Below are 27564 nucleotides of genomic sequence, written 5' to 3'. Positions count from 1 at the left end.
GGTGAAGTGGGATACTCTTTGTTCTCCTAAGTCTCTAGGAGGCAAGGGATTTTGGGATCTTCGACAGTTTAATGATGCCCTCCTCGGAAAACAAGTGTGGAGACTCTTGCATGAGAGAGATACGCTGCTGTATAAAGTGTTTAAACCGAAATATTTCCCATCTGGCAACATTCTGGAAGTAGACTTTAACCAGCAAAGTTCTTTTGCGTGGAAAAGTATTTTACATGCAAGAGAGGTCATTGGCAAGGGTGTACGGTGGAGAGTAGGAGATGGGTCATCCATAAACATTTGGAATCATAGGTGGCTGGATATTACAGGGGGAGGCAAGATTGCATCTCCCAATTTTAATCTGTCTCTGTCCACAGTCAAGGATCTTTTCATCCCTGGTACTAAAGTATGGAATAAGGAGCTTATTGAGCAGAATTTCTTACCATGGGAAGCTGAGCGTATTCAAAGTATCCCGGTGAGTCATTTTCCAATGGAGGACTTGCTTATTTGGCCACTCACCACTGATGGGAATTATTCGGTTAAAAGCGCTTACCAGTTGTTATCCTCGGAAAGTAGAGCTGCTCTGCCTAGTTCATCTGAAACAGAAGGTTATAAGCATTTTTGGAATGGAATTTGGAAGTTGCAAGTACCTAACAAAGTGAAGCATTTCTTGTGGAGAGCTTCAAGGGAGTCTTTGCCCACCAAGCTGAACCTGTTTTCACGGCATGTTCTACCGGACAAATTCTGTAATCTCTGTAAAGAACACCTTGAAGACACCATTCACTGCTTATGGTTGTGTGATGGAGTCAAAGGCATTTGGCTTTCGGACCCTGGTTTTAGCCCCCTACGGTCCAAGGTTTCCAAAAGCTTTGGTGATCTTGTCGAATTCGTGTTGGCAGAGACAAGTCCAAACGTTGCTGCTCTGTTTTCAATGGTTGCATGGTGTATTTGGGTTCGACGAAATAAACTGAAAGAGAAGCAGCCGGTTTGGGAAGTAGGGGAAACGGTGCGACGGGCTTGGGAGCTACTGCAGGAATTCCGAGACGTTCAGGACAGGCCATCTTGAACCTCCATTCAGTGCTTGAGACGGAAATGGAAGCCGCCGGGTTTAGGAGCTTACAAGCTCAACTTCGATGGCGCTAACTTTGAAGATTCTTCGAGTGCGGGACTGGGAGTGGTAGTGAGGGATGCAGAAGGCATGATTATTGCTGCACTGAGCCAAATCATTCCACTTCCTAGTTCTGTGGACTTGGTCGAAGCCTTAGCTGCTCAGAGAGCTCTTCTCTTTGCCCAGGAGCTTTGTCTTGGTCACGTGGAAGTGGAGGGTGATTCATTGAAGGTCATCACAGTTATTAATAATCCGCAACAAAATAGGACACAGTGGGGCCATGTAATTGAAGATATTAAAAAAGCTAGCTCTTGGTTCCCATCTTGCAGTTTCTGTCATGTATATAGGGGGGGCAATAGTTTAGCCCACTCCCTTGCTAAAAGAGCAGTTTTATCTGCTGATACAGATGTGTGGTTAGAAGAACTACCACAAGATTTAATTCATGTATTTCAGGTTGATTTACTTCAATAAAATTGACTTACCTGTTCCTCAAAATATATATATATATATATATATATATTTAGATAAAAAGCGTGCTAATTTAAAAAAAAAAAAGCTTCTCTCGTAGTTATTTTATTATTTAAATTTTGTTGAATTAAAATTTTAACCTTATTTTTTATTTTATAAGAATAATGATTATGTAATTAGATTAGAGGTATTTTTAACATTTTTCAAAGTCATAATTAACTTTTTCAATCCTCTTAATAAATAGATATATAAAAATATAATAAATTATTATGACAAAGAAAAAAAATAAGAGATGTATCATTTATCAAATATCAAATATTTGATATTTAACACATTAAATACCAAAAAAAAAACCCTATTTGATATTTAACACATTAAATACCAAAAAAAAAACCTTCTAATGAGAGGTGGTATAAATCCTTTAAATTTTGACACATGTAAACAATGTCATTCCATCTTTAGAACGGTACGACGGATGTACTATTTTTTTTTTTTCCTTCTCTCTCTCTCTCTCTCTTCATTTATGGCTCTTTCTTCTCTCTCTTTATTTTTCTTCTTTCTTTTTCTTCTTGCTTTCCACGCCACTCCCTTCATCTTCTCACCTCTCTTCAACCCTTCCTTTTTTACTTCTTCTTTCTTTCTCCAGAACCTTCACCTCTCCCTTTTTCTTTCCTTTTTTTTTTCCTTTTTTCTTTCCTGTCACTTTCTCTGCGCCTTCTCTATCTCTTTTTTTTTTCCTGTCACTCCCTCTCTGTCTTTTTTTTTTTCTCTGCCTAGGCCGTTGCTATTGAGATCGGCCGTCGCCGTGGAGTTCGGCCTCGCCGTGGAGTTCAGCCTCACCGATGAGGCCGTCGCCGTGGAGATCTCTGATTCTGATCTCCCTCTGTATTTTTTTCCCCTTCGGTTGTGGATTCCATGTGATTGTGATTATGGGTGAGTTGGTTCTTTTTCAAGCTCTTTTTTTTGGGATAGTTTTGTGTTAATTTTGGGGATATTTTTAAAGTAGTATTGGGTGGTGGTGGCGGCTGGTGGATTTTTGTTGGTGGTGGCGGGCTGTACCTGTGGGTGGTGGTGGCGGGCTGTCCTTGGGTATGGTGGTGGCGGGCTGTGCTGTGTATGGTGGGGTTTTGTTGAAGGTTTTGAGTTTTTTTTTTTTCCCCTTTTGTTGAGGTTTTTGAATTTAGAATTTGTTAAAGTGTCAGTGATTGTGGTCGTAGTTTATGGCGGTGGTTGTAGCGGTGGTTCTTGGTTGGTGGTTACTGCCACTTGGCTGTTTGGTAGTATATGGATTGGTTTTGAGTAAATATATTATTTTAATATTTAGAAAATGGCTCTCCGGGAAACAATTTATTGTAGAAAATGGCTCTCTCGCTCTCCAAAGAAGAACAAGAGGAGTTATCTCGGAGCAAGAAAAAAGTAAAAGATATCCGGTATGTAGGGTTCTGTGATGGGCAGGAGTCAGGCCCTTCGTCCCCAAACCGTGGGGTTGGTTCATGGAATCAGAGTATGTCCTTCAAGGACAAGCTTGTAGGCGAGATTCCAGGTGCCTACATTCAAGCTTTCAACTTTGGGGAGGCAATGGAAGATGATGCTGACTCGGATGAGGAAGTAGAAAATCTTAGACAGGGATTAGTAGCTGTGAAGTTTTCCAGTAATTTCAAGCAGCATATACGAGGTCCTTGGGCTCGAGCTCTCATCGTTAAGGTGTACGGGAAATCTGTGGGTTTTAACTTCCTTCAAAGCAAGCTTCTGGCTCTGTGGAAACCAGCGGGCAGATTGGATTGTGTTAACTTAGGTAATGGCTTTGTTCTCACGAGGCTCTCCTTGAAGGAAGATTTTGAAAATGTTCTAAAAAAGGGTCCATGGTTCATTGGAGGGCACTTCTTGTCTCTTAGACCATGGGAGCCGGATTTTAGATCGTCGTCGGCAAACATTTCTTCAGTTGCAGTCTGGGTTAGGCTCAATGAATTGCCGATTGAGTACTACAATGCAGAGGCACTTAAGCAGATAGGTAATGCTATTGGAAATGTGTTAAGGGTGGACTCATTCACAGCGTCGGAAAGCAGGGGCAAATTTGCTAGACTGTGTATTCAAATTGATGTACATGAGCCGCTGGTCACTGCCATTCTTATTGGTAAACGTGAACAATCAGTGTCCTATGAGGGAATACAAAATCTTTGTTTTGAGTGTGGGAGACTGGGGCATAGGCGTGAAGCTTGCCCGAATGTTGTCCGGCAAAACTCGCCGACGAGAGAAACGGAGGTAGAGGTAGAAGACAAAAGGAATGACCAAGAATGCAATATGCATGAGCAGGAACAGAATAGTGCAGAGGTGGGGCCAGACACTGTGCCTCAGGAGATCGTGCAAAAGGACTGTCCGCAGGAAGTGCATGGTGACACGTGTGGCCCTTGGGTAGTGGTTGGCCGCAGAAAGAATGAGACAAAAGCTCGCAGGAGTGGAGGGAACCATGTGAATCTGTTCAATGCACAAGTAGTTCGTGGGAACGTTAAGAATGAGTGGGCTTTTAAAGATAGTGGTGGGCCGTCTAGAGAGACAAAGAGAAAGTTATCTCCTTTAAGGTCTATTGATAAGGCTCAGGTGATAAATGTTATCCAGAATATTTCCAAAGAGCCCGTGGGATGGGCCCAGCCCCCTTCAAGCCAAAGCATAAGCCTGCAGAACACGGGCCAGGTGGAAAAGTGGCCCAATCTGAATAAAGGCCAAGGGAAGACCAGAAGCACTTCAGTGAAGGGCAAAAAAGCTATTGCCCGTGCTAGAGAGCCTAAGGCGCTGATAAAGAACGCTGTTGACTCCACTAATTTTCAAAAAGTAAGTTCTTCATCTCGTCCAAATTACCAGGCAAGTCCGTGCAGTGGTGTTCCAGATTCGAGTAGGATGTATGATTTTCAGTTTGGGTCAGAGGTGGGTTACAATTTGGGTGATTGTAGGGGCGGTCTGCCTGGGTTGAGCGCAAGCCGAGCCGTGAGCAAATCTGAAAAACACCATGGGATGTCCCATCCCCAAATTGAAAGTGAGGGTAAGGGAAGTTTGGAGGGAAGGAAAGGTGCGGAGGTGAATTCTCTTAGTAGAGGTGCCAATTGTGATGGAGGTGGAGGTGTTGATGATTTGAGATTTTCATCTGGTCATGATCTTCAAGCTGTTAATGGCTTCACAGGGAATGAAGATGGGGGTTTTTCAGCTCAAACTGGTAGTTGTAATTGGGAAAGAGCAGATAAAGGAGATGAGTCTGGGGATCGGATGGACTCGGAGGATAGAGGCGAAGCTGATGTCTCCGGATGATGTATGCTCCTCTCCAAATCCTTGTTTTATGAATATTATTGTTTGGAACTGTAGGGGTGCTTTGAAGCCCTCCTTTCAAAATCATGTTAGAGATTTGGAGCAAAATCATGACCCTGCAATTCTAGTGGTGATGGAGACTCGGGTTGGAGGGGAGAGAGCAAGGGCGATTACTGAAAATCTCCCTTTTGATGGAGCGGTTCACTCAGACACTATCGGATACTCTGGTGGATTGTGGGTTCTTTGGAAGTCAGAGAAGGTAGAGGTCTCTTCCTTAGCTAGCACAGAGCAAGAGATTCACATAACGGTGAAGGTACGTCCCTCAAATTTTACTTGGTTATTTACTGCTGTATATGCCAGCCCTAGGAGTGCTGAAAGGCACATATTATGGAATAACCTCATTAAAGTCGCAGACCTCCATAACATGCCTTGGGTGATAGCAGGGGATTTTAATGAACCTCTTATAGGGGATGATAAGTTTGGGGGGAGAGCTGTGAATGTTAGTCGGTCCTTGTTGTTTAAAGAATGTCTTGATTATTGTAATATGATTGATATTGGGTTCTCGGGTCCTCGGTTCACTTAGTCAAATAGAAGGGAAGTCCAGGCTCTGATACAGGAAAGGATTGACAGATTTTTTGTTAATCCTAGCTGGTGTGTTATGTATCCTGATGCCAAAGTGGTTCATCTCACAAGATGCCACTCGGATCACTGTCCCGTGTTATTAGAGATGATTCCGAGGGAAGCTCGTAGAAGGGAAAGGCCGTTTATGTTCCAAACGGGCTGGTTGTCGGATGTCACCTTTCCTAAGGTTGTCTCTCAGGCTTGGAGTCATGTTCCCAGGCTTGGTGAGGCAATTGAAAAGTTTACAAAGGAAGCCAAGATCTGGAATAGAACTCAATTTGGAAATATTTTTGTCCGGAAAAAGAATATTATGGCCAGACTTAATGGGATTCAGCGGTCTATCTCTGTGAAGCCTTCCTCTTTCCTTTTAAATCTTGAAAATGAGTTATTAAAGGAGTTGGATAGTGTGCTGGCTCAAGAAGAGGAGTTATGGGCTTTAAAATCCCGAGTGAATTGGATGATCCAGGGAGATAGGAACACCACTTTCTATCATGTGTCGACCTTGGTTAGAAGGAAAAGGAACAAAATCCTGGCTATCAAAAATAACAGTGGGGAGTGGTTGTCTGAGGAGAGTGCTGTGAAAGAGTTCTTTTGGAAAGGCTATGCTGACATTTATACGACATCCCTTGTTTCTGCCTCGGCCTCATCCAGCTCAAATTTTCAGTGGCAACCAAGGCTTTCGGAGGAAGAAAAACAAAGTGTGAGTGGGATGGTATCAGAAGAGGAGATTAAGACAGCTATGTGGTCTTTAAAACATTTTAAAGCCCCTGGCCCGGATGGGCTGCATGCAGGGTTTTTCCAAAGATTTTGGCTTGTGGTGGGGAAATCAGTGATGGAGGAAGTTAAGAGGGTGTTTGTGGAAAAAAGAGTTCCGGAGTATTTAAACAAGACCCACATTGCCTTAATTCCTAAAGTCCTAGGCCCGGAGACGTTGGGAAATTATAGGCCCATCAGTTTGTGCAATTCGGTGTATAAGGTGTTGACCAAGATCATTGTGGCTCGGCTAAGACCTCACTTGGGGAAATTAATTTCCCCTTTACAAACGGCTTTTGTTCCAGGCAGGAGAGGTTCTGATAATGTGATCATAGCTCAAGAGATTATACATTCCGTTAGTAAAAAGAAAGGGGGAGTTGGGTATATGGTGCTAAAAATAGATCTGGAGAAGGCGTATGATAAGATCGAATGGAGTTTCATTAGGGACATGCTCATGAGAGTCAATCTCCCAATGGATCTTCGGGACATTATCATGAGTTGTGTCTCCTCGGTCTCAACTTCAATCTTATTTAATGGAGAGGCTCTTGATCCGATTTACCCTTCTAGAGGGATAAGGCAAGGGGATCCTTTGTCCCCGTATTTATTTATTCTGTGCATGGACTATCTTGGGCAGTTGATTGAAGAAAAATGCCATGCAAACTTCTGGCAGCCAGTTAAGGCATCCCAAAGTGGCCCTTCCTTCTCCCATCTTCTCTTTGCTGATGATATCTTATTGTTTGCCAAAGCAGATCACATTAATTGCTCTGCGATTAGGGATGTGCTTGATGAATTTTGTAATCTCTCAGGGCAATCTCTTAGTGAAGTTAAGTCAAGAGTTTATTTCTCTCCAAATGTTGACAGAGACACTAAGGAGTCGTTGAGTGATATTCTTGGATTCGCTTCCACTCCTTCTCTTGGTAAATATTTGGGATTTCCTTTGAAGCATGCTGGTAGGTCAACTCAGGATTATAATTTTATTCTTGACAGAGTTAAGCAAAAGCTGGCTGGTTGGAAAGCGAGCATGTTGTCTTTGGCTGGTCGAACAGTCCTCATCCAAGCCTCATCAGCTGCTATCCCTTCGTATGTTATGCAGTGTTCTTCCTTGCCTGGAAAAATTTTGGAGGGGATAGATAGGGTCAACCGAAACTTTCTTTGGGGGTCTTCGGAGGAGAAAAAGAAAATGCATTGGATTGGTTGGCATAAGGTTACCAAACCAAAGGAGGAAGGGGGTCTCGGGTTGCAAGCTGCTAAAGGAAGAAATCTTGCTCTCCTTGCAAAACTTAATTGGAGATTTCATACTGAAGGTGAAGCTTTGTGGGCTCAAGTGTTACGAAGGAAATACTGTTCTGGTAGAAGATTGCGTGCTGCTAATCCCCATAAGCTTCCTTGTTCTTCTATTTGGGCAGCAATGAAAAAGGGGATGGATATTTTCAATAAGGGGAGTAGATGGTTGGTAGGTAGAGATAGTAATTTGTGAAAGTTCAAAAACGTGTACAAAAACACTTTTGAACGTTTAGACCCCCAAAAACCAACTTAACCAACACAAGCAATATGTCAAACAACTAGTGTGCGGAAACTTAACATATGCTATAATATGAAATTGGTTAAACAACTATCTAAGCCATAACAAAATAAAACCATAGCAGATAATGTAAAGGCAGAGATAGAGAGGAAGGAAGATGCAAACACAAAGATAACACCCGATGTGTTATCGAAGAGGAAACCGAAGACCTCGGCGAAAAACCTCTCCGCCGCCCTCCAAGCGGTAATCAATCCACTAGAAAATACAGTTGGGATACAAGGACAGCAATAGACCCTCCAAGCCTAATCTACCCAGTGCATCTAAGCCCTCCAAGCTTCTTGCTCCAACGAGGTTGCGCCGAACCTTTTTCTTTTCTAGCTTCCCGGATTTCGCTACTAGACCGTAGCATCAACCAATGAATATTGGCTCCTTCCTAACTGCTTCCTAGAACTCCAAACGACTGTCTCACAGAGATGATAATGGTGAGAACCAGGTTTGGTATAATGCCTCTCAAGGATTTGACAATGGAGAGGAAGAGAGTGAGGGAATTTGAAGAGACTCTAAGGTAGGGATTGTGTGTGAAACAATCTTGTTTTTCTTTAGGGTTTCTCTCTCAAAATTCTCTCTGGAAGCCCTCTTTCAATCGTGGGTTAAAGGGGTATTTATACTGGAGAGGAGAGGAATGTGAAACGTCAGGTTTTGGCAAAACAGGGGTGGCTCGCGGCTTGACCTCGCGGCTTGACCAAGTCGCGAGATCCAGTCGCGAGATAACCGTATGGCCAGTTGTCCTGTTTTGTCCTGTAGTGCTCCAGCTAGCATGACTGTTCATCTTCCAGCATGCTTGGCACGTGTGCAGCTTCTGGCGGCTTGCAGCCGCGAGTCCACCCGCGAGTCCCAGCCACGACACTCTGTTTTCTTGCACACTCTTGAGCAATCTTCACTCTATCTCACTCACTACCCTTACAACAAACCCACCTAAATACAGGGTTACTAAATGCTGAATTACAAGCAAATTTGGCACGGAATAAAGCCAATTAGATGGTTGAATAAATTCAACCTTACAATTTGAATGTGTGGCATAGCAATTGGTTGAGCAAGGGTACTCTCCGAAGTTATATTCAAGGGCCACTTCCTCGGGAAGTAAACCAGCTGGTAGTTAAAGATTTCTTACGAGATACGGGTTGGGATTGGAATAGGCTATCTTTTGAGCTGCCAACAGATGTTAAGATGTTGATTCAAGCCACTCCTTATGCGATGACAAGCAGGGGAAGGGATAAACTTGCGTGGGCTGAGTCTCCTCAAGGTAATTTTAGCTTGAAAAGTGCCTATAGTATTGCAATGGGGCAGGGGGAGTGTGAGGAGTTTAGTGCTGGTTGGATTTGGAAAGTAAATACCCTTCCTAGAATTAAAACCTTTTTGTGGATGTGTGCCCATAATAGTATTGGGGTTAGGAGTTGTCTTATGAAGAGAGGGGTTTGTGTAGAAGAGTTGTGCCCCATTTGTCAAGAAGCTCCGGAATCAGTTCTGCATGCCCTTCGTGACTGTGCTTGGGTTAAGCTGGTGTGGGCAAAGCTGGGTATTACTGAAGCTAATCGGGTTTTTTGGGATAGTGGGCTGCTGGACTGGCTGCATTGGAATGGTAATCAGATGGACACGGGGGTTGCTACAAGTGTATCCATGAGGTTGCCGTGGAAAATTAGATTCCCTTTTGCTATTTGGAACATCTGGAAAGCCAGAAATAATTTTGTGTTTCAAAGGAAGAGGCTGAATCCTCAATTGGATTCGCTCATTATTAACCAAGTCATTGAGTTCTTGCACTGCATTGCCTCTCCTAGAGTACCGATCCAAAGAGCTGTTCAGAGAATTCGATGGGAAAAGCCTCCGGTTGGGTGGATGAAGCTTAATACGGACAGCTCGGTGTGTGGCAATCCGAGTGTGGTTGGATGTGGGGGAGTGATAAGGAATGATCGTGGGCTTTGGATTAGGGGCTTCTCCAGACGTATAGGAGTCACAAACAGCTTTATAGCTGAGCTTTGGGGTCTAAAGGAGGGTCTTATATTATGCTGTAATCTCAACATAGACGCTGTCATCGTTGAACTGGATGCAAGGGCTATTGTGGATGCTATTAGTAATGATCAATATGTAAACAATGTAATATCCCCTGTTTTGGACGACTGTAGGAGCTTGATCTCTCGTTTCCACTGGATTCTTTTCAAGCACTGCTACCGGGAAGCAAACCGGTGTGCAGATAGTTTAGCTAGGTTGAGTATTAGTCAAGAAGCTGAAATTGATTTCTATGAGAGCCCGCCTGTGAGCACTCTTAAGGCTTATGAGGATGATTGTAAGGGTTTTTACCTGTCCAGGCTGTGTCCTGTTTCTCTTGTTCTTCCTTAGTTTTGTTTTAATGAAATCGTCTATTACCAAAAAAAAAAAAAAAAAAAAATATTTAGAAGGAAAGAATAGAACATGTAATGAGTGGAATATTACAATGCGGTAAAATAATAAAATAAACTTTTGGTGAATAGATTTTTGGTGAGGTATTTTTTTTTATAAGAGAGCTTATGGGAATGCTATAGCGATGGGGACAGGTAACAGTGACAAAAAAGTCCAATTACAGCGTGTCAAGTGGGACAAAGTGTATGAGAAAGCGTCTGTGATAGGATCCTTCTTAACAAAGTTCTATTTCCTGTTTCAGGAAGAGAAAAAGAAAATAATGACTCTCTTCTATGGAATTTGATTCCATCGTGTGATCATAGTTCGGGACCTTCAAAGTTAAGACCAGTTGTATTCAACAAACGATACTTCAAAGTTTCACAATCGTGTCAAGTCAATTTGGCTTTTGCTACGAAACTCCTTCGTTAAATTCCCTCCAAAGTTTCTAATCAAAACAAGAGAGAGACAGTTCGTCTTCCCTATACTCTGTGAGTCTGTGTATTTGTATATATATCGAGATTACATAACAATCCACAATTCACAATCTGGGTCGGAGAAACTTTATCAAAACACGTTTTATCTGTTACGTCAGTTACATCCAAGCGCATAATAAGATTTCTTTCAATCAGTTTCAGAGAGAAAAAAAAAAAGAAAAGAAAAAGAAAGAAAGAGAGAATGGGGAACTGCTTTTCCGATGTAGAGGGAGGTAAGCAAGCAGTGGGTGGGGCCCAGCAATGGCCCAATAGTATTGCTACCACCAACAACAACAATGGCGGACACAACGACGCTGTTGAGTTCTTCTTCAAGTCTCGTGGCATTCAGCCTCTCTTCACTCAAATCGAGGTAATATATGTCAAATACAAAGTACAAAAATAGAAAATGTCAGAAACTTTTCAATATTTCGTTATGCTCTTATATGTATAACTGAAAATCTCATTACATAAACACACACAACCATATTTTGTATGTGTACGGGTTGTGTTAATCTTTATTCTGTACCCCACTTTGGGTCAAAAGTCAGTCTAATTCAGTCAATTCCTATAGTCATTGAAAAATTTTGGGTATTTTTTTTTGTTTTGTTTTGTATGTAAACTGTGTCAATTTTAATGTTCACGTAGTGCTAATGGTGATACTGTCTGTATGTGTACGGGTTGTGTTTTTCAGAAAAAACTTAGATAGTCTTAGAACAGTGAAATGGTGCTCCCTTTTCTCATATTCATGATGGATTCCACTATAAATTTAATGAACGGAGCCTACCGTGATTGTGAAAGAAGGAAGAATCATTCACTGTGCTTCTAGATTACCTAAGAATTATTCGTATTTTTTTATATTCTGTTCCCCACATTGGGTCAAACTCCCAGAATTATTATTATTATTATTTTTTTATAAATATTTTAGTGTTTGTGACTTTGTCGATTTAAATGTTTACTTTATTAGTGCTTATCGGTACTGCTTTTATATATATGAATCTATTGCTTTGTTGATTTGGGCATTATCTATTCCTCTTTTTCAAATTCATATTTTACATATATGGCTTATTATAATTATTTTTTTAAGATTCCTTATTGTTCTATTTGGTTGTTGAGAAAAAGTTCTGGACGTGAAGGTGACAATTGTACTTGTTTTTTAAGAAAAAGAAACCACTGGGACCAATTATTATAGTATGATGTTATAATTATTTTTTATGGGAATTGCTATTATAGCTTGGACTTTGGATGCTGAAAAAAAAAAATACAGGGCTTGAGAATTTTTTTAATTTCCTACAAATTGTAGGTAGACTGCAATTTTGATATACTATACAGTCTATACTTTTGATACAATTATCTTTTTTATTTTTTGATAAGTATTTAACTTCATTTAAAAATAAGTGAGGAAATACAATGAATAAAACAAGGCACACAGGTAGAACTTTAGATACAAGTATCTTGAATAATGGTTAATTCCACAGTGAATCAGAGCATGAGACGTTGCTTAGGATGAAAGTCTCTCATACTTAAAGAGTGTGACAATTCTTTGGGAGAAACTACAGTGGATTCTAGCTTTAGATCTTGGTCGTTGATTTCATGACAAGAATTATTTGATTCATGAATTATATATATGTTACTTGATTATTACAATCGATGTTGCTTTGAAAACAATAGTAGTGAGAACAATAATAACATAAATATGGATAATCTTTATTATAAGTAAAATATTTATTGTTCAGGAAAAGTTCATTAGTGATGCTACTTTTGTTGCTTAAATAAATCCAAGGATTTAACTTGATCTTAAAAGATTTTTAGAATCTCCGCTGTTGGACTTAAAACAAAATGACAGTTTTTTTTTTTTTTTTTATTCATTTGACTATTTTGTGTACAAAGACATATTTGATAAATTAATTATCACTGCATAGTGGAGGAGATTTGTACTATTTCAATGGTGTTAAAAGTTTCATTTCCCTTGGTTCTTTTCAAGCTCTTAGTTTATCTTAATAAGTGGACCATGTAGGACATGGAGGGCAATGTTGACTTTGTATTCTATTCTTAATATGGTGATCAATATGTAGCGCATTTTTTGGCCAATGAACAATTTCTTAGAATTTGAGAATAGATCTTGTAGTTAGGGCTTCCACCAAGTTCCAATGCTTCACAGCAAGGAACCTTTTCTCTAAGCATGTTAGGTTTTTTGAAAATGTAGGTGTCTGCATGCTTTGTATGGTTAGTAGTTTTGTTGCCACCAAGGTCCACATCAAATAAGCCCACTTGACCTCCTCCTAAAAGTGGCACTACTAAATGCTCCCCCAAGGGGAACACTAGCAAGATTCCCATTTGTTGGTTCCAATTTAACAATGGAACATCAGACAAAACCATTGATTCAAAAATTCTTTTTATTGTGGTGTAGAAAAATGTACATCTATATTCATTTGCTTATATTCAGGACCACTAGATGCTTTTATTTGATTTTTCTTATTGATGTGTACTTTGTTGCAAGTCCTATTGGGGTCAACAGTTTGGAATTTTCCTTGTATATATCATTATCATGCTGAAATTGCTAGCCAAGTCATGAAACCTAAAAGAAATTTGTGATGGTCCTTTAATTATCTACTTCAATTAGTAACTAACTTCATAAATTCGATGTTGTGGTGCAAATTGCTAATCAAGCTATATATTGATGAAATATTGGTAAACTTGGACACTGAAGAAGCTTTGTGAAGCAACTATTTTGCATTTTGACATACAAGAGTAAAAATATTAATCTCATTTTAGTCCAATGAGTTTTGACTCAAATGGCATTTCCTTCTTTCATAAGAATGGGATAGAGGATAAGGTTGTCGGTTTAGGACCTATTGGGTGCATGTGTAACTTATCAATCAAAAGAAATTTTATCTTAATTTAGGTTTAGGTGATTGAAGTGCCTCTATTTTTGAAAAGGATGAGTTGTCCTACCTTTTTTTCATCTCTAACAGATGGGTATTGTGGAGTTCATTGGTTCACCCTTTCACTATATATGGGTTGCATTTTATAAAGCTTCGAAGCAATAATACTATCATATATAATTTAACTCAAGATAGGACATTAGTCTTGTGTACATTACCATTGGAATTGTTATTCAATCTACATTAATGGCTCTTTTGTTTTTTCATGACTTTTCATATTATTCTATGTGGTTTGCCCCTTTTTGGTTTCTCATTATGTATTCATGCAGTATTCATGCATTCTTGTGTTTCAATTTTATGCTACAGTTATCTCTATCTGCATCTAACTTGCTTGACCGTGACATCACTTCAAAGGTATTCCTCTCTATACATAACTACATTTGATAGAGTTTATTATGGGTATACTATAAATTTCCAATTTGCTAATATTTTGGTAATTTACTATGGCTTTGTTTGTTTTAGCTTAAAATTCCAACTTATTTTTAAACAGAAATATGCCAATGAAAATATCATCCAAACACTATCCAACCTTCTTTTGTTCTAGTAAGAAATTTGAGTTTCTTTGTTTTCATCTTCCCTTCAAATTTCTAATATGTGACCGTTTGGGAAGTTATCATCTAAATGAGATTTCTTGTTGGGGAAGATTTGTTAGAATAATAAATTTTGCACTTGGGAAGAAAGTATCTCATCAAGTACTTCATAATAAGTCTCACCACACTCAGGCAAATACTCAATGGAGTTCTCAATGAAAGAGGAGTTTTATTGATAATTAAAACAGTACATATCCTTTGCTACACATACCACATCACTCTTCACTTCTACTCTTGCTTATTATTTCACATGCATTTTCACTCCTGCAATCAATGCCAAGCCTTATATAGTATGCATGAAAGACTAAAATTACACACTACATTCTAAAATAAAACGAGACAAGCAATAATAACCTATTACCTAAAAGTAAAAGAAAGACACATTACATACTTGTTTCAAGCTAAACTTGTTACATCTTTTGATAGTCAAGGACAACAACTCACCTACTAAAGTGAGAAATTTTCTCTTTCATATTTTTAGCTTACCAATCAAATTAAGCTAGTAAGGATATGCAAGCTTAGTAAATAACATATGCAAAATGCTTTAAAACAAATCATCGGCCTATTGCTAGGGTGGGAGTATGGTGCTGGGTACAGCTGCCTATCACTAAATAACAGATTTAAACTTACTAGTATTCATGGGTTTGAGTTAGGGAATCGACCTCTTCAAAAAAATGGGGATAAGGCAGCCTACCAATCACCTCTCTCAAACCTTGTAAAAATGGGTGAGTTGTGCTATGGGTATGACTTGTAGTCCTTGGTTCCTACTTGGGGTATGTCAAAATTACATGTGCCATAAGTAGTGTTTATGTCAGACAAGCACTTCTTTGTATACTCTTGGATATGTAGCAAGCTGAACTGTTATGTTGGCTGTTTCTGCTAAAGATTCTCATATATCTGAGGGTCTTGAATTTGTCAATCCACAGTAGTTTGTTTATGTGCTTGTATGACGTGCATGCATGTTGTGATTAGGCTTGTCTTACTATGTTTTTTGCTAAAATATACTTTATTTCATTTAGAGTGATCCAATGGCTGTGGTGTATGCAAAGAAAAGAGATGGAAAACTAGAGGAGTTAGGTCGCACTGAGGTTGTATTGAATAGTTTGAATCCTGCATGGATAGAAAAAGTTACAGTTGCATTCCAGTTCAAGATTGTGCAGCCATTGGTGTAAGCTTTACAAATCTTGTTTTACTATAAGTGATTTTCTAATTTAACTGGATGGCTTGTGTTTGCCTTTATTTTTCTTGGCGCCAGATTTCATGTATATGATGTGGATTCAAAATATCATAATGTACCTGTGAAGGTATATATCAATTTTAGCTCTTTTAAGTATTTATTATTTTAATTCATGTTTTGTAGGTTACGTTCAACTATTTGCACTGTTAATAAATTACACACAAAAAAGTGTACATGCTTAGTGTTCTTGTTGCATTTCTGTCAATCTTTAAGTTCTGAATATTGCACTTCGCAAGATAAAACTCTTATCAACATTTGTAATATGTGAAATGTGTATTGATTTGACTAGATCACACTATAAATTACAGGTATACTAAACACTAAATTTGTCAATACATGGTCAAAAACATTGAAGTGGAAACAAAAGTAATTAGTGAACAATTATAAACAAATGTTTGATGCCAATTGTGTGATATGTCTCAAATAATATCTGGAAAAAATTATTTTGATAGTAGCTATACATGTGATTGTGCATGGTGTAATTGTATGGGAAATCACTTGCTGAAAATTACTATGACACTTTTTTTTTTTTTTTTTTTTTCAGTGTGTTGCATTTAGCTCTTTCAAAAATTATTAAACTGAATTTGTTGCTTCTGTCAACTTGGCCATGATACAGGAAAGAAGTTATATAACAAATAAGAAATGAAAGTAAAGGGCAATTTTGTTTAAACTCTAAAGCCCTCCATGTAATATTGGTGATGTTTATAATTTTTATAATAATCTTTTACTCCATGGTTGTAATTTTGGTAACTGTACAAAGCGTGGAATGCAAATTTTTTTGACAAGAAACCAAATTTGATTGGTTAACCATATCAATTATGAATTAATTGATACTTTTGAAAGATTGTGACAATTTAAACCATATTTAGATGTGAGCAAAGAAGGTAACTTATAAGGATTATATTTTTGATTTATTATCATTTCATCTAGAATAATCTAACAAATTTAGTTGATGATGAAGTCCTTATTTTAAAAGTTTATTTCCATTGCCTTGCAGACACTAAAATTGAATGATCAAGAATTTCTTGGAGAGGCTACTTGTGTTCTATCTGAGGTATATCGCCTTGGGTTCAGTTGGGCTCATTGAAATTATATAAAGCATATATATCATGCTGGTGCAATTTGAGTGAAAATTTGTGTTAATTTTGAGTGTTTTATTCTTAGAAATTTCAAGGGTAGAAAGACAAATGTGAGAGCCACTTCACTATAATGTTATTTTAAGAATTTGTGCATCATAGTTTAGATTACCACTGATGCAATTAAAAATTAGGGGAAATTATACTTTATCCACCTATGGTTTGCCCGAAAAACACTTTTCCTACCTATGGTTTAAAAATTGGCACGTTACCCACCTGTGGTTAGTTCTGTTTGTCTCCTGTTACCCACCTTAGTTAAAAACAAGGGTAAATTTGTATTTTTGTTATCCTTTTATATCTCTCTCCTCTCAAAACATAAAAAACTAAAAAATCAAGGGAAAAGGAGATCTAAAAACTAGGTTTTGTAAAAATTAAAATCTAACTTTTACATTTTTTTTTAATGTATCGACTTTTAAATCTTTTATTTTAACAAAAATGTATTGTATTACTTAATTTTATGGAGTATTAAAAGAAAGTTTTGGAGAGGGAGAGCGTATTTTATAGTATTAATAGTGATAGAAAATTAGAAATAGGACTTTTATTTAATTTATTAAGCTGGGACAAATAAGGGGAATGAAAGATAGAGAAGGCACTCAAGGCAGCAAAGAATGAAACAGTAGCACTTGGTATAAAATTGTTCAATTCAAAGTGCATTAGAGTATTGACCTTTGAGAGATGTAAAATTGGGAAGTAGCTCCTTAGCTCCACATGTTACCAACTCACAGTCACACTGACAAGGACAAGAAGCTGGTTCTCAACAGTCATTGGACGAATTTAGACATCAGAAGGAATTGTCCACTCAGTCGAGGCTATTTGGAGGGGATGGTGGTCAGCAATTTTCTGAAGACATTGAGCTCTTGGGCTTTGGGAATGCAGATTCCGATGAAAGATTAAGTGATATTTTTGATGGTGTCTTTTCAGTGGGAACAAAAACTGATGGCTCAACATCCAGTGTTGTGGAGTACACTCTTTTCCAAAAATTGTTCAATTCAATTTTTAATGTGTTAAAATAGAAATCTAAAAGTTAATACATGAAAAGATGTAAAAGTTAGGTTTTAATTTTTACAAAACCTAGCTTTTAGATCTTCTTTTCTCTTGATTTTTTAGTTTTTATGTTTTGAGAGGATAGACATATTTATCCTTATTTTTAATTGAGGTGGGTAACGGGAACAAATGGAGCTAACCCCAGGTGGGTAAGGTGCCAATATTTAAACCACAAATAGGTAAAGTGTTTTTCGGGCAAATTACAAGTGGGCAAAGTGTAATTTCCCCTAAAAATTATGTTTCAAATGTAACTAGTGGCTTAAATTCTTTTAGAATGATTTGGTCAACATGTACTAAACTTTGGTGTTTGTTTTTCCTCCATTTTCTTTCTTTCTAATTTCATGGCAGATAGTGGCTAAACAAACTCGGAGTTTAACCCTAAATCTCAATAACAAAAATGGGCATACGAGCTTGAGGAACTTGGGGGCACTCACTATCCATGTAGAGGAAACAGTTTCTTCGAGGAGTTGTGTTGAGATGGTAGTCCATTGTTCCCACTTCGATAACAAGGATATATTCTCTAAAAGTGTATGTATTCACAAAGCAGATACGTTAAAATTTCATGTTCCTTAAGCATACATATTCTTGATTGTGTTTGTTTCTTAAGTTTCTTCATTTATTATAGGATCCTTTCTTAAGAATATCTAGAATTGTTGAGAGTGGAGGCTCTATTCCAATATGCAAAACTGAAGTGGTGAAGGACAATTTGAATCCAATTTGGAAACCCCTATGCCTGAGCATACAGCAGTTTGGAAGTAAGGTATGCTTGTCGATTTATGATTCTTGGTTTCCTATTAGATTATGGTTATAGGATGTTTTGTAATTTTGATAATTAATGAAGACTCACATGGCATATGCAATTTCACTTGCTGTAGGATAACCCATTAATTATAGAGTGCTTTGATTTCAATAGCAGTGGCAATCATGTGCTTATTGGGTAAGCTAAGATTTATTGTTTTCCAGATTAGTTTTAGTTTTTGTTTATTTTCACTTTTCAGTTTTCACGATTTAGTCTTTGGTACTAAAAGAAGAAGGTATTTATTTTAAAATTTACCTCATCAGTAAGCTCCAGAAGTCTGTGGCAGACCTGGAAAAACTTCATATAGAAAAGACGTGGTGCAAATCTCACCTTACCATCTCCTCATCAGGATCATGAGAAGGTACTTATTCATACTTGCAGTTATATTTTTTAAAAATACTTCATGTTAATCTTTATGTTTAAATTTTTACATTGCTTACTAATTTATCAATATAGGTTTTGAAGGGACAGCTATTTGTGGATCAATTTTGTGAAAAGCAGCAGTACAGTTTTTTGGATTACATTTCCAGTGGATTTGAGCTTAACTTTATGGTTGCTGTTGACTTTACAGGTAAAATATATCCCATTCTAGGGGAGTCATATAGTTTTTTATTTTATTTTTTGGGTTCTCTTTTTCCTAGTTCAAAATGTTTTGGTTGATGACTGATTTATGCTTTGAATATTCAATATCTCTTTCTTTAGCCTCAAATGGAAATCCTCGGAATCCAGATTCTTTACACTACATTGATCCTTTTGGCCGGTTGAATCCTTATCAACGGGTAAGACCGTGCATCCTCTGGTGCTCTCAATAGGGTAGTTGCTTTTCTTTGGTGCTTGTGTGTGTGTGTGTGTTTTTTTTTCTTTCTAAACATTAGATACAACAGATCCTTCCCCCCCAATACAGTTTTAATCCTGTATGGGTTCATGAGTTGTATTTTCCTAACACACACGCCAAAAGAAGAAGAAAGGACACAAAATAACTTGGAAATTGCTTCTAGAATAAGAAAAAATAGCTTTTACATTGAATTGGTCCAAAACGAGGGGCACAAAAACAACCTGGGAAAGAAAAAATAACTTTTACATTGAATTTGTCGATAGCAATGTCTATATGATCAAGTAGCTATCTTTTGTCTGTCATGACTCAACATGATCAAGCAGCTTGTTTTTCATATCAAGGTTGCAGGTTCTTTTACTCTCAACTAAACGCAGAACATGCTAGAGAAATTAAAAAAAAAAAAAACCATACATGGAACATGTCTGAGATTGTGGATTGTGTAAAAAAAGTTTCTTTGTTTTGAAATTTTTGTTAGGGTTCTTCTGTTTGCATATACTTAAAATAAATCTTCATTGATTGATGAAGTCATTGTATACTTAATTAAGAAAACTTGCAGGCTATAATGGAGGTTGGGGAGGTCATTCAGTTTTATGATTCCAATAGGCGCTTTCCTGCTTGGGGCTTTGGAGGAAGAACAATTGATGGTACCATATCACATTGTTTTAACTTGAATGGAAGTACAGGTGCCTTTGAGGTGAGAGGAGCTGACTTTGTAATGCTTTGTTTGCTTAATCTTTGAAGAATCTGACCTGGCTGGCATATTGCCTAGCTGTTTTCACATAGATCTCTCTCTTTCTTTGTAATCCTCTTGCAATTTTTATTGGAAACCCCTTAATTTTTATAAAAGTGAAATTTATGCTTATTCATGTCTTCTTATTCTTACTGTTATTATCTCATATTTCCTTTCTTTTTCTCAAATATAATTATTTATTTATTTATAATTCTGTTGAATAGCATCTGAAACCTGGCTCTGTCACCATAGATGTTTTACCTTCTTCCATTACCTCTAAATCACAAACATTTTCAACCAAACATGAAAAGTTCTAAACCCTATTTACAACGAACAAAAATACATTCAAATTCCCCAAATACATTAATTTTATCATCAAAAGGTTTGAGAAAGTCTCAGATGCCCTTAAAAGAAGTCCATGAGAACAGTGCAAATTAAATAGATTGAGTTATCTCACCTAATAAAATTTGTAACATTATATGTTTTGTATCATAAGATTAGATGTCTGTTGTAAAGGATTACAAGTAAATGGTACCATAGGATTCATATCATTCTTTGTAAGTTAATAACTACTGTGTATAAGTTGTTCGTATATTTCTGAACACTGCATTTCATACTCTTATGTAACATCCAGTTTTTTTCTTTGTTTCTTTCTTTTTAATAGATGAATTAATCAAATTATTTTATTTATTAATAGGTTGAAGGAGTTGAAGGCATCATGGCTGCTTATGCAAGGGCTCTCCATAATGTTGCCCTGGCAGGACCCACTTTATTTGGCCCAGTGATTAACACAGCTGCACAAATTGCTGGCCAGTCCGTCTCGTACAACAGCAACAAATACTTTGTCTTGCTCATTATTACGGTAAAGAGAATGTCGAACTAAATATATTTTGTTTGTGATAAGTTACTACTTTTATTGAAGCAGATGAGACACTTTATGTACACAGGATTTATACTCAAAGCTCTCCTAAAGATAATTTTGTCTTTATTTGATGCCTCTTTAAATCAATTCTTCAATTAATCACTCAATAAAAATTGTCGTGTTTCTAGGATGGAGTCATTACAGACCTGCAAGAAACAAAAGACGCTTTGGTCAGGGCATCCGATCTGCCTCTATCTATCCTTATAGTCGGAGTGGGAGGTGCAGATTTTAGAGAAATGGAGCTATTATATTTTCCTAATTTGATGTCCTTTATACTCTTTTACGCTTTATTTTAATTATTCAGTAAATATGGTGGAATTTTAGCTTTTAGAATTTTCGCTTGAATGACTGTAATGTATCTTAATTTTTGGGCAGGTTCTTGATGCTGACAATGGAAGACGGTTAGAGAGCTCTACAGGTCGTGTGGCTACACGGGACATCGTGCAGTTTGTTCCAATGCGAGAAGTGCATGGTGAGTGCATAATGGCACTAGTCTTTACAAAATTTTTGAGGTTACATCTAATAGAATCCACTAACTGTAATTCTGCATTCACAACCATCCCAGTTAGATAATTATTCTAGAAAAAATGGAATGAACATTTGGTTAGTTCTGCCAGTTAGATAACAATTGATGGGTGGAGTGATGAAAGGACAAAAGGGTGTGTTTGAATGTATTTAACAAAAACGTTGCTTGATTTCTGTTGCACCGTTGCTATGATCCTGTCTTTGGCTAGATTGTTTGTACCCATAGACATGTTATAGGTAGAAAATGAGATCATGATTTTAATCTAGTGTGAATGTGTGCTCAGCAAGCAGCTCAACAAAAATTGCTTGGCTCCCTTACAACCTTAAAACCATTTCAATGATCTTCCCTCTTGACTTTTTATCATCTGTTTGAGTCTATTATCTGTTGTATGAATTGGAATTGATTATTTCCTTATTTGTTCAACTTGTTGTACTTGTTCTTTATTTGGCCTAGGCTTCTACATTGTGTTTTATCTAACAAATTAGTTGTGCTCTGTACAGGTGGGCAGATTTCTGTGGTCCAGGCTCTATTGGAAGAGTTACCTGGACAGTTTTTGACATACATGCGTTGTAGAGATATCAAGCCAAGTCCTCTCCATGCAGCCTCAAGCCCTCAACTTCTGCTTGACTAACAGTTACCATGTTCACAAGATTTATAAATATGCTAATTCTGATCTGATCAACTGAGAAATTTTAGGTCTGAACCAATCACAAGCTAACTTACCTGAAAGGAGCTCTTTATTAACAAATTTTTTAGGTCTGAACCGCTAACAAGTTGTATTTCCTGAAAGAATTTCTTCATATCATCCTAAAAGAAAAAGTACAGTTTTTTTTTTAACCAAAAAAAAAAAAAATATCTTGTATAGGTAGAATTTAAAATTTATTCAACCTGTATTTTAAGTAAACAAACCAATGAAAAAGAAGTTACTTTTGCAAGGAGAGAGTATCTTTTGGTCTATGAGCTAGTTCCATGGAGTAGGCCTCTCAAAAGGATTTGTAGCATCCATCCATAAGGAAGGTGTTGTTGTCACGTTGTGGGCCCACATGTATGTGATCAGGTGATAATTTTTGGTGTAGCAATTTTTGGCCCTAAATAAGGATCTAGGTTCACTCATCCTTATGGGATGTCATTGCATTGTGTGGTGTACAAACATTTTTTTGGATTAAATCAATATCTAATTGAGAAGCTAGTAGCAAAAGGAATAATGTACTGCGGTTAAAGTATTTCAATATTTGTGTTGTATGAGCATTGAATAGTGACATTCCTCCAAAAAGCCTTGTTACATTGTATTATTATGTTTTTAGAAATGCTTCAATTTTCATATTAGGGTAAATTGCAAATTACACCTCTAAAGTTTGGGGTTGACTGGATTTTACACCCCAAAGTTTCAAAAACTTGATTTTATACCCTGAAGTTTGATTTCGTTAGCAATTCACCCCCCATAGTTAAATTCTGTTGTTAAGTGACACATCATCATGTTGATGTATTCTAATTTTGCCAAATAAGCATCAAAACTACGTTGTTTCAGCCTAAAGTTAAAACACTAGCATCTAACTTAAACGACACCATAAAGACCTAACTCTAAAATCCAAAACAGAACCCAGGAACCCAGCTCCTCTGCTCTACAACTTCTACTGTGAGTCAGTCCTTTGAAGGCTTCTCTTCAGCTCGGTGAGCCCCACGCGGCCAGACCTCCCCTAGCTCCGATTGCACCTGTGAACCCAGACAGACCGAACCCAATCCCCACGAACCCATCGGCTCTTGTGAACCCAAGCGATGGCGGCGGCTCCAGGCAGCCTCGGCGGCCATGGTGACGGCTTCAGGCGGCCTCGGTGGTGACGTCTAGACTTCCCCAGCTTTGTGAGCTGCTCTTCTCGTGTGCCTCTTTTCGGATTTGGCCTTTGTAAGTCTTAGATTTTTGGGGTTTTTGTTGATTGGGATTGGTGGGGTTTTTGTAAAAAAATTTGGGTGATTGATTTGTTACTGGAACTGTCTATATGTGTATGATTTAAATTCATTGTGCAACTTGCTTCTCTATTGAAATTATGTGTTTATGGTGGAAATTCGATAGAATTCATCCAATTAACATACATAAATAATAAACTATATAATGCAACTAATTTAACAATCAATTCACAAATATGGCTTCAAAAATAAAAATAAAAATAAAAATCCTTCCAATTGAAGATAACTAATAACCGTTGCTTTGGCCGTCGTTGTGGTTGCAGCCGTGGCAGCCGCATTCGACCTCATCTGGTTGGGTTGATGGGCTCACGAGTGGAGGAGCTGGGTTCGTGGTTAGGGAAGGTCTGGCCGTGTGGACTTACTGAGCTAAAGAGAAGCCTTCGACGGACTGACTCACGGTAGAAGTTGCAAAGCAGAAGAGTTGGGTTCGTGGTTCTGTTTTAACTTTAGGCTGAAACGACGTATAGTTTTGATTTGTGCCACTGCCAGCTCTTCTCTTGATCATAGTTGAAACACATAGTTTTGATGCTTATTTGGCAAAACTAGAACACATCTGCATGATGATGTGTCACTTAACAGCAGAACTTAACCGTGGAAGGTGAATTGCTAACGGAACCAAACTTTAGGGTGTAAAATCAAGTTTTTGAAACTTTGGGGTGTAAAATCAAGTCAACCCCAAACTTCAGGGGTGTAATTTGTAATTTACCCTTCATATTACAAAGGATGTAAAGGATTCTTTTTTGAATGATTTCAAATGTTTTGTGAATTCCACAATGTCTACCATGGGATGACTCTCTTGAGTGCTGCTTGATGTGAATATTTTTACACATAAATATTATAATATGTCACTAGATCATGGTTAGGGCAAAGATGGGAGCTAGCCGTCACTTGAGTGGGGTCTAAGAACCGTTTTTTTAATGCCTATGTAGAGGTTAAGTCACCAAACTTTTAAGTTTTTTGAAGTTAGAATATGAACTTGGGAATGTGTTAAGCAACTATGCACGCCTAACTTAAAGGACTAGCCTCCACTTGTACTGCTTAGCCATTTTCTAACAAGGTTCCACTAGGTTGGTTCCCTTCTAAGCATGTAAAATTCTCACACACACACACACACATATGGGATTAAATACATAAACCACAGGCTCAAAGATCAATCACTTAGAGGTGGGTGTCCAAATTTTAGGCCTTCATTTATAAAAACCCTAATTGGAAATTTTCAATTTCAAAGTTGCTCAGACATCACCTTGACCAGCACCACTTGTGAATCACTTTTGTTGAAAGAAAACCAATGAAAGAAAGCAGAAATTTAGGGTTTCTCGGAGGTGTATGCTTAGGTAGAGACTAGAGCAGTGTACACACTACACAATGCTTCAAGATGCATACACAATGGAGGGCTACGTGCACGCATTTGTAACTCTAATTTCTACATCTCCACTATCTTAACATGCAATTACTTCTAAACTATGAACGAAAAGAAAGCAGAGAAATAAGAATAAATTAAATCTACGATTTCAAAGTGAAGAAAGAAAACAAAGTACATGAATTTTTTTAATTAAAAAAAGAAAAAGAAAATAAAGAACTTACATTAACTGCTTGAAGATCCTCTTGATCATTTGAGCAAAGCCAAGTCGTACAAAATGGGGTTACAGATGAATATCAAATAACAACATTCTCCTTGTTTTGAAAGTTTCACTTTTAATATTTCTTTTATAAATAAAAAGTACTTTGACTTTTCAGATTGTATAATACTCATAAAATCAAGGATGTAGAACAAAGCCCAAGAGACAAGGGAACCTTATTTAGTTAATTACATATTTAAAAGCTTAGTTGGTTCTATCTATTGATTTCAGGTAAACAAAACGAGAAGTAATAAGCATCCCATGCAAATTATTCATGACTAACCATGCCATATAGTTTGAATTGATAAGACTTTTTTTTGGCTGAGTGATTGATTTATGCATTGTTGCTGGTGCCTAAAGCTCTCTTGTATATATATGCGGGGAAAAGTCATTGTTAGATTTGCATTGTAAGCCTAGTCAACTCACGACTGACAACTCAAACCCCAAACTAAAGCATGGGTAATGTTTATTGAAGATGCACCTGAAATGCCGCCTACAAACTTTAAAAAATATATATACTACAAATTTTATTACATAAATCTACAAATTGATGTGGCACTTAAATTTGTAACATATCAGTTTGTAAGTCAATTTAGTAAAATTTATGGTACATTTAACACTATACTCAAGTATATTTAGCACTTTATTGTTGCCAAACAAGACACGATCCAAGTGCACTCTTATTTTTCTTTCTGAAAATTGTGAATTCACACAATTTCACATGTCAATTCATACAGTAGTACATGTATGGTGAGTGTGCAACAAAGAGTGTGTGATTATCATTACTTTTTTTTTTTCCTTTATGGGTACTATATGTTTTTTTCGAATACTTTATGGATACTATATGACTTGAGCTTATGTGTTAGTTTTATGATAATTAATGTTTATTACTAGGCCAAAATATTAACATCTTTTTTTAGTGTATTATTAAATGGTAAAAAAATTTGTCATTTTTTTTTGGATAATTCAATAGTTATAAAATTATAAAAAATTATAATAGGAAAGGGGAGATTTTGGACCCTAAATGTCATCAACATAGATGACCCAACCAGTTAAATTACATGACTTTTGACAAAAATTCATTAGTTGAATGAGTTGGAACCCAATACACTTCTAAAAGAACTTATTATTATCATATGTGCAGTGGCAGCTCCAGGAATTTTGTTTAGGAGGGTCACTACAAAATTTTAATAAAAAGAGAACTTGAATATATCGAGTTATTGAAAAATAATAATAATAATACATAAAATTTTACAATTTTATTCTGTAAGTTTTCAAATTTTGAATGTTACATGATAGTTCGTTATGAATATCTATTACCAACGTGGGTAGTTATGAGTCTATGATCTTTTTATTTTGTTAAGTCTGTCTAACATTTTTATCCTTATACAATTGTTATTATCTATTTGACTTTGTTTTTTTAAAAATATTTTAAGACTAAATGACTAATTTCAACTCATTGACTCCATATTAATTATTGACGCACACAATTACATTCATTAATTATACACTATGTGTTTACTTAACTAATTAAATGCTTAAACAATCACTAACTTTACAATTGTTTTTTTGAATTTTACTAACTTTATTACACAAAGTTATTATAATATAATAACAATACACACACATGTAAAAACAACCCTCTCTATTTCTTAATTATTAAATTATATTATATTTATATTGTACATATAAACATCCACACACATCATAATTTACAAAAGTATGTAACATTATAACAAAAAGTAATGTACACAATCAATATTAAACACAGTTATACACATATAATATAAATTTATAAAAAAGAATTACACTTACAATTCACAAACACCTACTCTGTATTCTTAAAGTCGAAAATACTTGTAATAAGGATGTGCAAAATTTAAGTGTGTGCAAAAAAAATATTTTTAAAAATAAATTAAAGTATTAAACTAAGAAAAAATATATATATTATATATATGGTTTTTTCTTTTGAAGTCAGGGGGTTCATGAACCCCCATAATATGCTTTAGCACCGCCCCTGCATATGTGTGGTGACAAAACCAATTGGAAGGAATCCTTTTCCAAAAATGTAATTCTATTATATTTTCAATTCAAAGAAAACTAGAGAAGTGGAGACAAAACCAACTCCAGAAATTATCCTGCACTTGCAAAATATTAATATAGCTCTGACAAAATAGCTGCCTGGATTGGGCTTGTATTACAATTATTATTATTTTAAAAAAAAATTTATATCTTAAGTTGTATTTTTTTAATAGAAAAATTCTCTTTTAAAACTAGTAGATAATAATTTGTTATTTGGGATTGTAGATGTCATCATAAATTCATATTATGTTGTTATATCTTTCATGTCACTTAATAATTATGGACATTCTATAATAAACAAAGATGTTGCATGGATTGCTGCTGCCACTGCTGTCTTGAGCTATATTGAAGTTAACAGTCTAATACACTTTGTAGCCACCTTTTTCTAGTACCCATTGGACATGTTATAGGTAGAAAATGGGGTCATGGTTTCAATCTAGCGTGAATGCGTACTCAAAGTTGATTTCTATGTAT

General features: G+C 36.7%; 1 protein-coding gene and 1 pseudogene across 1 annotated transcript; both read left to right on the top strand.

The window, feature by feature from the left end:
* Positions 1-2298: 2298 nt before the first annotated feature.
* Positions 2299-22565, top strand: LOC126717214 (protein BONZAI 3-like; annotated as a pseudogene).
* Positions 4893-5444, top strand: LOC126719298 (uncharacterized). Its single transcript, XM_050421868.1, has one exon. It carries the CDS (start codon positions 4893-4895, stop codon positions 5442-5444), a length of 552 nt encoding a protein of 183 aa, XP_050277825.1.
* Positions 22566-27564: the final 4999 nt, after the last annotated feature.

The sequence above is a fragment of the Quercus robur genome, chromosome 3 (genome assembly GCF_932294415.1).
Source record: "Quercus robur chromosome 3, dhQueRobu3.1, whole genome shotgun sequence".
Classification (NCBI taxonomy): domain Eukaryota; kingdom Viridiplantae; phylum Streptophyta; class Magnoliopsida; order Fagales; family Fagaceae; genus Quercus; species Quercus robur.
This window is presented reverse-complemented; position numbering and strand designations above follow the sequence as displayed.

Coding starts and splice junctions, on each gene's coding strand:
- LOC126719298 (XM_050421868.1), top strand. CDS start 4,893: ATGAATATTATTGTTTGGAACTGTAGGGGTGCTTTGAAGCCCTCCTTT.